Source organism: Puntigrus tetrazona, unplaced genomic scaffold (genome assembly GCF_018831695.1).
Source record: "Puntigrus tetrazona isolate hp1 unplaced genomic scaffold, ASM1883169v1 S000000456, whole genome shotgun sequence".
NCBI classification, from domain to species: domain Eukaryota; kingdom Metazoa; phylum Chordata; class Actinopteri; order Cypriniformes; family Cyprinidae; genus Puntigrus; species Puntigrus tetrazona.
The window spans coordinates 652,501-665,000 of NW_025048098.1; the positions used below are offsets into that span (position 1 = coordinate 652,501).

At 38.0% G+C, this 12,500-nt stretch overlaps 1 protein-coding gene across 3 annotated transcripts in view; it reads right to left on the bottom strand.

The window, feature by feature from the left end:
* The window catches only part of LOC122333961 (raftlin-like), an 81,641-nt gene that overhangs the window by 11,180 nt on the left and 57,961 nt on the right, over window positions 1-12,500 (bottom strand). For all 3 annotated transcript variants that reach the window (XM_043231822.1, XM_043231823.1, XM_043231821.1), the window contains exons 7-8: window positions 9,318-9,433; window positions 1,658-1,761 (exon numbers count right to left, since the gene is read on the bottom strand). In XM_043231822.1, coding sequence (XP_043087757.1) covers window positions 1,658-1,761; window positions 9,318-9,433 — 220 coding nt within the window. The remainder of the gene's footprint in view (window positions 1-1,657; window positions 1,762-9,317; window positions 9,434-12,500) is intronic.

The window sequence follows — 12,500 nt, forward strand, 5'->3', positions numbered from 1 at the left end:
ACACTGTTATGGTGAAAAATGAAAGTAGCTGTTTTCTGTGTGAATATATTTTCAAGTTAAACTTATTCCTGTGACGCAAATCTGAATTTTCAGCACTATTGCTCCGGTTTTCGGGGTCACACGATCCTTCAGAAATCCTTCTGATATGCAAGAAACATTTCTAAATATTATCAACGCTGAAAGTTAGTTTTTTTAGGCTAATCTGATGAGTAAAAAGTTCAAAAGAACAGGTTTCTAATAATATTTTGCGTAAAATGATGCATAAATATCCTTACTGAAATAAAATATGCATTACCGGTGTAGCTTGTATATATAAATGGTAGCTTTATATCGTGAACCAGAACTTCACTAACATTGCTATTCGTAGTACTACACTTTTTACCGTTATGTTACCATGTTACCAGGAAAACAAGGCCAGCCGTCTCCAAGACATCGCAAAGTGACGGTTCTGTAGTATCTAGGACAGCGTTTTGATTAATTAGCCGCTGTTGTGTGTTGTGGCATTTCGTGAAAGTTTAAAATAGGCCCGTAATTAATCAGCAGGGGCTGCGGGACGGATAGAAGAATGACGCGTGAGAGAAAGGCCAAGGCGGGATCGGCCCGGCTCGGCGCGGGTATGACAGATGGAGATTACACGCTGAACTCCGGTTCGAACGTCGCCGGAAGCTTCCGCTCGCCGTTACAGCGATCATCAGTTAGCTTGTATTGACATTTCATTACGGCGAGCAAACAGTGGAGCTCTGCCCCCGTGCTGCCATTACGTCTGACTCCACGAGGTCCGCGGAGCTCTCCGTCACGCTCCGGGTTGCTCTGTGTGGGCTGTGCCGTTGTTTTCGATGTTGGAAACGAACGCCTCACGAGGTGCTTGCACAAAATCAATCGATGGCTTCACAATTCCTACCTCTAAAGCCCGTTCGTGTTATTGTTCCATATTGTACCGATCAGTGAAATAAGCAGGTGGTCATAACATTAATCCAAGGTGATCTTATGAATATAACTACACACAAACTCAATAAATATGCATTGAATACAATGCAACATAATTAATTGAAGAAATAATGTACATTTAGATATAGAAAAAATATAGTGCTATCAAATGATTAACCGCATCCAGAACTGTGTACTGCGTTTATTTATTATGTATATTTAAATACACATGCATGCATATATTTAAGATTTGTTTTCTACGTTTCAGTATATAAGGTATTTTCTAAATATACGCTTAATATATACATAATAAATATACACAGTACACACACATTGCCTAAACAAAAACTTTTATTTTTTATTAAAGCGTGTTGGGTGTAAATTATGGCGGTGTATCTTATCACGAAAATGATTATTAGTGATTCCTTGTGCATTTTCCTTGCTGCCGTAGCGCCGGACGTCCAGCCGAAACGTACCACGAATCCATGGCCGCGCTCCGATTTGCATGCTAATCCTAATCTTGCGTACTATATAGCACAAATAGTGAGATTTGGATTAGTGCGTACCGAATCCTTGCATGTTGAAAACAGGACGCCTGTATAGTGTGCTATTTCCAGTGCATTGTCCTTAAAGCTTTTTGAGCTAATGTTGCACGGAAACCTTTGCCGTTTCAGAAACCGTATGAACTTAGAAGTTGAGTAACGACGAACTCTGAGGCGCTGACTTTTACCTGTTAGTCTTGACGATCGGTGTAGGCAGCACGCAAGTGAGTCTCCATCCAAACGAAGCCAGCGACTGCAGCAAGGGAATGTAGTCCGTCTTCACTTGTAAACCCTGAAAAGAAAAGAGGTTACCGTTTAACAGAGAAAAGTCACACTTATAGCATTTTAGACTATCAGTTTAAGTATTTAGGCATATATATTTAGACGTTTTATATAGCAACTGTGTTTAGATGCGCCCTCTATAGTGCATTTGTATGGTTGTTTTCTTTAGATATATAATAGCAATGTGTGTTTAATATTTTGCATATTTACAAGTTTTTAAAAGTAGACAAACAAATTATATTTACAAAAACTGCTTGTCGATATTTGGACGTTTCATACATATATATATATATATATATATATATATATATATATATATATATATATATATATATATATATATATATATATATATATATATATATATTTGAAACATGGACCCTAGTGACTTGTCTGATTCAGTTTAGGTGATAAAATGTAGGTTTAATATCTATTCTGGTACCATAACAGATGTTAAAATAAAAGCCGTATTGTATGAAGAGCTGGTGAATGTGTTTCTGTGGTATTGAGAGTGCAGCCTTAATCAAACGGTTGTTTTGAGCAGTTAGGGGTTGCGCTGTGGTTTCAAAGAGAATGCTTGTACCCTCGTTTCAGGAGGAGCGCGCAGGAAGTCAGAGCTGTTTAACGGCATCTGTCCTCAAAAGGAAACCATGTCGCGTGTCAGCCGTGCGCACACACTCATAATGATAACACAAGACAGCGCCACACGATAATGCTTCACTTGCAATAATATGCCATGGGGTTTTGCACGAATGCGTTGTACGGTTATACATGAGTCACCGTGGAAAGTTCAGAGGAGATAACAACGTGATGACACTGGAGAGGCAGAATCGAGGGGTTCTCAGAGTAGATGCTCCGTTTTAAAAGCAGCGAGCTGACTTCCTGTCCGCTGTCTACAGACGCAGCAGCCTTCTAAGGCGACAACTGAAATAAGAAGCGGCTGTTTTGAAAAACTTTTCTTATGCATAAAAAGTGCATGACGCGCACAGTCACTGGGCACAGTTAGGAAAACTGAATTAAGTATGATTTTTTTAAAATTGTTTTGGTGCCTTTAAAAAGTGTGCATATTTTTTAAATATATTTAAATATATTTTAGATTATAATATTTATAGTTGAATAAATACATAAGTTGAAATTGAAATTCTGTTCAATTATTTATATATATATATATATATATATATATATATATATATATATATATATAATATTAGTTATTTTATTATGCAAAAATTTAATTATAGGAAAATTATATAAATATAAGAATTAAACTATTCAAAAATTATGTAAATCATTATCATTCATTGTATTTACATATTCTTAATTGTGTGGGTATTACTATTATAGTATTACTTAAAGAATATATTCTTATTAATACAATTATTTCATTTACAGTATTTACAGAGGATATTTACATATCACGTAATCACTTATATAAGTGTACAAATAATAAAAAATATTGTAATATATTAATAAAAGGAATAAGTAACATATATGATAAATAATTATTTGATTTATCACACACATACACATATGCATGTATGTATATGTATCACAAAGCCCTCTGTGTGCAGAATACACGCGATTCTGCCTAAAATCTGCCTACTTTTCAGAACAGCCTACACAAACACTCAGATGCTGCCCACATTGGTTTTGGGACAGAGCCAGAGTCTTAGTTTAGTCCTTTGTGGAGGTTTTGTTTCAACACCCTTCCTAGATATGAAGCCCTTTTGCCCAGATTGGATGGCATTGTTGTGGGTCGTGAGTTGAGAGCTCAGAGGCCCAGGTTTCTGTTGAAATGGTTTTTGGGTATTTGCGTTGGCCAAAACCACAGCGCCAGCCATCAGGGAATCCAGATATGTGAGAAGAGGTTTTTGTTGGAAGCGGTCCCAGTAGCGGTCCCTGTAAGCGGCACCGCAGACTTAAAAGCGGAGTGGAATTGAGAAAATACGGTCAGTTTAATGGCTTTCCACTGCTGCGGGATTGTGTGAACATCTAGATGATGTTGAAGTGCTGCGCTCTTTCAACATGGAGGTCAGTGAAATAGAGCAGAAGCAAGACTCCTCAAGAAAAAGAGTCGGAAAGTGCCGGCTTTCGCAATATGGCACGTTTCAGAGATTAATTTAAAAAAATACGTGTTGGAAGAAACATCCCATTACATCAGTAACTGATTAGATTGTAAAGGAAAGACTTGTGTTGTCTCGATTGATGTGTGTTTTGATGTATTGATTTCTTTTTTTATTTATTCACTTATTTTTATGTAATTTGTAGGTTAGAGGATTGTTGCAGGAATGTCAATGGTTGAAGTAGACAACATATAAACAGTAGTTTTACATGCAAAAATAATAGTTGTAAAAGTTTAGGAGAGTTGCATTAAATAATGCATTAAAGATTTCCCGACTGGCTCCGAGATGCAGTGAACTTCATTAAAAAAAAGCAGATATAACATTAAAGTTACCATCCTGTCAGTATAAACATTAAGGTGTTATCATGAAGATGGTTCGAATGTTTGTCCACGTATACTTAAAATTTGTAAATGCATAACATGCAATATAATTACGGCTGCTTTGTGTTTTGGTTTAGGGTTGGGGTGGGAATATTATTTTCATTATTTTCTTTTATTTGCATGCTGTTGTTATTGTAAAAATCAGATTAAGCAAAAAAAAAAAACCTTGATAATAATTAAAAAAATAAAATAAATAATATCAGAGTGATTTCTGAAGGATCATGTAACGCTAAAAATACAGTTTTGCGTTAAAAAAATAAATAACATTTTAAAACATAATCGGATTCAAATCCTACTACATTTTTCCCAAAGCATCATTAAAACATTTCTAAGGAGAAAAAATTATATATATACCACAAGATGTGAGAGATCTATTTTTGTTTTAACCTTTTCAGTCAAAGAAGCAAAATTCAGCTCACAGACTTCCATTCTCAACAACTAAAAATAGTCCAGCCTTGTTTTACACCTATATCACACTTTTCTACCCAGGCTCTGTCATGAATGTTCGACTGATATATATATATATATATATATATATATATATATATATATCTATCCTCACGGACTGACAGCAACCGTCTGTCTGTAGCTGTAAAATCACACACACGTCATAAACTCAGTTCACTGGAAATAGACTAATGAAAGATTTTGAAAAGCATGATTTTTTCATTTTAGAGTCGTGTAGTTCAGCCGCATTCAAACAGACAAAGAAAGGCGTTTTTTAAAGCGGCAGGTCGCGTGTTTTTCTCACCTCCGCGGGAGCCATAAAGGTTACATTGCCAAAGGACGTGTTTTAATGGTCTATCTACAGTCTAGATATCACACCGCTCCAATGACTGCACTGACCTTCAAACTTTACCTTCTACTCTAACTACATACTAAATATATATCACCTGAGGAAAATTATATTGCTCAGAGGTTGCTAAGGCAACTTAATGGCGTTTCATTGAAGTTTCTCCTTTGATGCTTCTCTTATAGCTACTTGAACTGGCTTTGAGCGAAGTTCAAGACATCTTTGAGCTGTCTCTCTTTTTTTTTTAAACTCCAGGAGGTTTTTTTCTCATGCGCAGCTAAACTTCGTTATCAGCATCCTGATGCAACAACGTCATAGTAATCTCATTTGAGCTCTAATTGGGTTTCTGGTAACTTTTTTTTAAAACGGTTACGCAGCGGCTAACTTGTTAACTTGGTTATCTCATTTGACTTGTTCTACTCCGTTAGATCTCTCTCATCGCAGGCCAGTGAGAGGCGAAAAAAAAAAAGCAAATCCAATCCGCGCAGCAGAAGAACCGCTTTCAAGAAAAGCGATCCGAGTAATAGTGATTAGAGTTTAGACTGTACAGACGTCGCCACGCTTCAAAACATGCGAGAAGGATCTGAGGCTGCCGTAGTTACGCAAGCCTTAGATAGACATGAATAATTCGAAAAGGAAAGACATCCTGAGAGCCAGACAGGAAAACCATAACAAGATCGGACCGAATTTCACATTGCGTCTTCAGATGCCACGGGTTGGTTTTAACAGTCGCTGGACTTGTTCCAGACGTCCTCGGGTCTCAGTCTGTGTTTACTCACGCGGTGTTCCTGAAGTAGGACACAGGGTTAAAGCATTGCGGTAACTGTTTTCATCCTCATGTTATTCATTCCCGATTTCCTTTTCTCTTAGTGAGCAGACAATGTGCAGGACTCCTTCTCCAGAACGAAACGTGATGGTGAAATCACAATTTAGCCAAAGCTGGATTAAATGTGTATGTATGCGTATATATGTGTATATATAAATGTGTATATATTTAATATATGCGTGTGCGCATACATATATTTGGCCTGGATACAACTTTTTGAAAATCTTGCCAAAAAAAAATTAATCCAATAGACATTTTCCTGTACAGTTGTCTAAATTAAGTTCTTAGCAATGCATATTACTAATCAAAAATTCAGTTTTGATATAATCACAGTAGGACATCTTTACGGAACATGATTTTTACTTTATATCCTAATGATTTTTGCAAACTGGTCTTGTAAGAAACACTGCTTTATGCATCTTGCTGCACGTTTCACAGCACTTTCAAAGAGAAACGTCCACTGAGCGGCGCCAAAAACACAGGTTCAATACGTGCACCCTGGCACATTTTTATTACGTTGGCATAGGTAAGCATTGCTGTGTGTTTTTATGTCGTTGCTTCAGTTACATATTGTGTCGGTTCAGAATTGGGACTTTCATTAAAAGTCTGCAACCGTGCCGTTTCAACTAACTTTTTTTTTTTATACCGATTAGAACTGTTTTGTCAAACCCTGTTACACAGATTTCGAACCGGTTCTTTCCATTGCCTAAGCGCAACGCCGTTATGCTCGTGTCTCATGTTGATGTTAAAATTAAAACAGCTTGAGATTCATTTTTAAAAATGACTAATTTCAATGATTCAGAGTCAACTCCTTCTTTTGCAAGATAATGACTTTATACACGGTGCACTTGCAGATTTAAAAAGTATTTTTACATTATATTTCTTAAGGTAATTTAAGGCAGTTGCTTTTTAAAACCTTTTTTTATTCAAGGCATTTGCATATGAGAAAATACATCTGACTGATACTTTTAGTTTTATTTCATATAACTGTAGCTGTATTTCTTATTGTAATTAGTCAGCATTACCTGTTTTACTTTAATGACATCCGTCCGTTTGAGTGTTGCGACTGCATTGCAGCTTTCTGAAGTCTGCTGCTCTTCTCTTAATAACACACCCTCGTATTCGGGGAGAGCTCTCTGCGACTCTGATAAAAGGCTGTTAAGGCAATTTCCTTCTCAGTGGATCAAAACTAATAAGTGTTGCTGTGAGTAAATCTTCAAAGATTATTCCTCAAGGAAATCTAAAATGGAAAACTGTTTTTTGAGGTTGCGTTTCAGGGGCTGAGCTCTAGCGACAGAGTGTCCTCATTGCATTACATGTCCAAGGTTACTCTGCCTATCGATTTTCCTACGACAAGAATAGAGTCCTCGCTCAATTTGACTCGTATTGAACAAACGTGGCTCAGTTACTTCGTACAAGTGCTTTGGAGATTTATGCATGCAATTAAGCATTTCACTAAAGCTATAATAATAATATATATATATATATATATATATATATATATATATATATATATATATATATATATATATATATAATGTTCTCTTGTGTGAAATTCAGTAAATAAGTACATTTAAAAATAATTAATATATTAATAATTTAATATGCACCTAAAAACTTATAAACACATACATTATCTATCTATCTATCTATCTATCTATCTATCTATCTATCTATCTATCTATCTATCTATCTATCTATCTATCTATCTATCTATCTATCTCAAGCTTTGGCAATATTGTATCTTTGCAGTCATGCCAATAAATATATATATATATATATATGAATGATTGTAGAATATTGTAATTGTAGTCAATTTAATTTAAGAAGCAAATAAATTCATATATTGAATGATACCGTACATTTATATTTGTTGTGCTACATTAAAAAAGCATTTCTCAGAATACCATCATTGAGTGAATGAGTAATGTGCAGTGATTGTCTGATGCTATTATAGAAACATGATTCACGAGACATTTGAAATAAACATGCAGGCTCATTGAAGACAGAAATATCACTGACAGAAAATGAGACGGTGATTGATGGGCTGACGGCAGACAGTGAGTCAGACAGCAGCTAAACATATCAATTCAAAATGTCTTGCTGCATTAGCGAGAATACCCTTCTGTCCGAAGAAACTATATGAATCTGGCGTCTGGCATATACATCGACATGCCCTTAAACAATATTAATACTGAATACCGTTCACAAAAACCTAAATTACAATGGTGTTGGATGCTGGGAGATGTGTAGCAGACTTGGATTTGAATGCATCCCGTCAGGCCGAGCCGCACTGAATAATGCTGTGTCCTTACCCTCCTCTACAGAAACACCGTCATGGCTGAGCAGAAGAGAACGTACGAGAGAGGACAGCAGAGAGAGACTGAGAGCCGCAGGATTATAAAATAAAGCTCAAAACTCGATTACGCTGATAGTATCAGTACACAGGGCTAACTAACACGGCGCTGCCCGGGTTTGTGCACTCCTCACACACACACACATGCACACACCTAGCCCAAATAAACCCAAGCGAGACCAACTTGAGAAGAATCAATGGCGAACTGGCACAATATCTGATTTCAACAAGCATGGCTAAGACTCTGTGAGCAGCAGGACCCATTACTGTCGCTCAAACCTGACGTTCGGTTAGAACACGGGGTTTCCTGCTTTTTTTGTGTGTATTTTGAGCTGCGCTTCTAGATGTTATTTCCAGTTTTTGCCTAATTTTATGTTTTTTTGGAAGTTTGTGCTACAAAGTAAAGAAATACTTCAATCAATAACCCAAACTCGCTGAATGTTTGAGTTTGTATCTGAACGGATTTGGAGAAATTTTGCATTGCATCATTTGCTTACCATTTGCATTGCCTCTCCATGCACTTTCTTCAGTGAAAAACTCCAGAAACTCCAGTTTTGGCACCACAAACCGGGTGCTTGACCTGCGCATATTTTTCTTCGTTCAGACGAGACCATTTTTTCACTGGAGAAAGCATGTTTTTGGTCATATTTTAGCTGGAACTCGGCTTCAATTAAATCGTCTTAATGATCGTTTCTTACAAACACACAGCTTTTCTTCATAAGATGTTAACAGATGGACTACAGTGGTGTGGATTATTGTGACGTTTTTATCAGCTGATTGGACTCACATTCTGACGGCGCCCATTCACTGCAAAGCATCCACTGATGCAATGCTAAATCTTTCCAAATCTGATTTTGAACAAACTGAACAAACTCCTCTACGTCTTGGATGGCCCGAGGGTGAGTACATGTTCAGCAAATTGAATAAATTAATACCTACTACCTGAAAACTAATGCATTGAAATAAGACATTCTGTAGCTTAAAAGAGTAAAACATACTTCAGTAACCTTATGCTCTGAATAATCATTTTTGCAGTGTGCAGGTTAATATGACAGTAGTACTTGCAAACGTGTTGGACTGTAACTCACGTGAACGATTGTCCATTGTTCCACCACTATAGCGTCGTACGCTGCAGCCGGGTTGGTGTCGCTCTCCACCCCCTCCTGGAACACAAACACGCTGTCCACAGACTTGACCAGAGGATCTGCAAGCAATAGAGGACAAATCAGTTGGGTCCAGTGTAGTTTCAAAATGACTTTTAATGCAGTGTGTAACACTAAGTGAAGGAAAACATCCTGCAAAGTTTCGAATCTGAAAGTCGTTCTCTCTCGGAAGAAAGAGTCGACTCTGAATCACTGGAAGGAGTTGTTTCGGCATTCGTGTTGACATAAAACATTAGTGTACTGCCCGTCCACAAGAAATGAAAATGCTAATTCATTCTTTGCTACTAGGTCAGTTTTGCCAAGTCGGCGGTTTTCTCAATGCTCTTTCCGCGGGATGTTTTTCATGTCCACTGGTTGAAGCCACCCTAATAATTATATTTAGCCCCTGGAAATGGTCTTCTATCAGGGGAACCCCGCCAAAAAAACGTGTGTTTTAACCCAACGATTTGTACTAGGAATCCTCCCTGAAAAGTGATTGGGCTAGTTCTGTGTTATTTTTGAGTAGCGGTTGAGTGCGTTTTGATGGAAAAAAACATGGCAACCATGCATTAGGTGCTGCTTTTGGTGCATTAAAATAGCTTTTTTCCCGGTAACGGCCGTAAACAAAGCAGCTGCGCTCACAAATGCTGCTTTTATCATTAAATAGACCAATCAGACCAATCACCGCAGATTAGCGTCAAGCAAATGAGGGGTTTGGAGAAATCAAAATCGTTTGTGAGTCGCTGAGGAAATAAGGTCAAAACAAATGCATATTATACGACAATGAAAGCGTTTTGTAACCTTGCACGCCGGTCACCCTGTTTTGGGGAACTGCCAAAATCAAAATATGAACCTTTCATAACCCATAATAGGGCCACTTTGAATATCTTTTGTTGTCTTTGTTTAGAAGAAGGAAAAAGTGTTGCCCACAGTCAACTGGCTAAATATCTAATGCATACGCCACACAAAAGTGGAAACACTTCAGGAGTTTCAAAGTTGTCATTGGATTGGTTGATTTATACAGGATGTCGCATTTTTTAATGTTCTGCCTGGAAACAAGATAGCGTGGGGCCAAGCCACTTCATGAAAGAAAAAAGCTGCGTTTATAACTGTGATGATAAGCGCTTATCAGGATGAACTTAATGCTGTATTTTCAGAATTGTGTGAAATACTTAAAGTTCGTGGCATGTAATCGATAAAATACGTGAGTTTTACACACCATTGACATTTCCCTGAAACATGACGCTGAACGAAACAGACTGCCATTGGTTGTATTGACATGTCAGTCAAACGGCCTTAATGAGTGGCCCTTGGCCAATGAACGCAATCATGAAAGTCCAAAGGTCTGGCTACGCAATACTACAGTACACAACCAAATAAGGCTGGTATAACTGATCGAACTGTACATAATTCATGATAAATAACTGTTAGTAAAATGTTCCATTCATTTCCTCTAAAGAATGCTTTGTATACGAGTTTGAACTGGATGGAGGAGAGTAAATAATTTGCATCGCTGGATATACTTTAGCTTTTACTTCCATTAAACCCAGAACATTCCTTTAAAAAGTGAATGAAAGCTAAATGTACTGTAGCACAGAGAGAAAAGGGACGCTAACTATAGCGGGAATTCTAGGTGATAAAAATATAACTAGAGAGAGAGTATGCGGCTGAGGAAGTCATTTGAAATATTTCAAAGAAAAGAAAGAGTGACAGCAACAAGACAGACAGAGACTAATGAATGACCGGCCTAATTAGCCAACACATCCATGTTGAAATGTCGAACATTTCCGGTGAAATAAATAAAGCTCTTTCAAATGCAAGAGCCGCGCACATTTTAATGGCCTGATGTCGCTGCCGCCCCATGCGGTTCCTGCGTTTGGCCCTGTTTTAGAGTGATCTTTATATATGGCTGGATAATAAGCTCTGCTGAGTATTGAAGACGAGCACAGGGGCGTCTGGGAACCGGCTCACATCCCGTGTTATTTCTTCTCGGTGTCCTCTCATGGCCCAAGAGCTTCCTTATTAGCCCTCCTCCATTTACACACTAATACTGTTTGTGCTGCCCCTGTCTGCTCTGGGAGACACTCCAGATTACATTATAGGGGGGCTGAGGGATGGGCGACCGTGGGCCGGCCCCATTGGGAAGGGGTTTTTCTCGGCAAAGGGAGGGGACCGGTGTCTGTCGCCCGCATCCCTCCATCACAAAAACCTATTTAAGGCTGCACTTACTCAATTGAAGGCATCTCAGCGGCCTTTCAAACAGGGCCATTGTTCTGGCCACCTTGCATCAGATGTTCCCACTCGGGAACGTAATTGGAAAAGTCCACTCGGGAGATTGCCTCAGCTGTCGAGCCCGTCTGGACGGACAGCGTTGTCTCAGGTGAGCGACTCCGACGGGGGAGACGCGCCAAACGCGGGCTCAATAAGCCGTCGGGTCTGCGAGAGGCTCGTTTATGGAGATTGACGGTAGAGAGATTGTGCGTTTGATGGAGTGAGACCGCCGGAGTCTGTGGGGTTAGTCTGGCCAGGTCATGGTGACTGATAGCGTTCAGGTTTAAGTATGTGCCCGAGAGAGCTGCTAATGCTCAAGACAGCTTATGTATATTTTACGACGCGGGGCAGAAATGGGCTGAGACAGATTAAGGGTGGAGGATGTGAACATATTAAATGTCAATCACTTGAGCATCTACTGTGCTGACAGTGATGTAAAAGCTTCTTGTTAAAAGCTACCAGCAACAAACAAAAACACTAAACTAATGATCAACTAACGTTCTGTCTGTTGTTCTATCATTCTATCTATAATTCTGTCTGTCTATCTGTCATCCTTTCTATAATTTTGTCATTGTTTCTAATCTATCTATCTATCTATCTATCTATCTATCTATCTATCTATCTATCTATCTATCTACCTATAATTGTTTTTTGTTCTATCATTCTGTCTACCTATTATTTTATCATTCTGTCTATTATCCATCCATCCATCCATCCATCCATCCATCCTATTATTTTATCATTCTGTCTGTTATTCTGTTATCTATCTATCTATCTATCTATCTATCTATCTATCTATCTATCTATCTATCTATCTATCTATCTATCTATCTATCTATCTATCTATCATCTATCTAT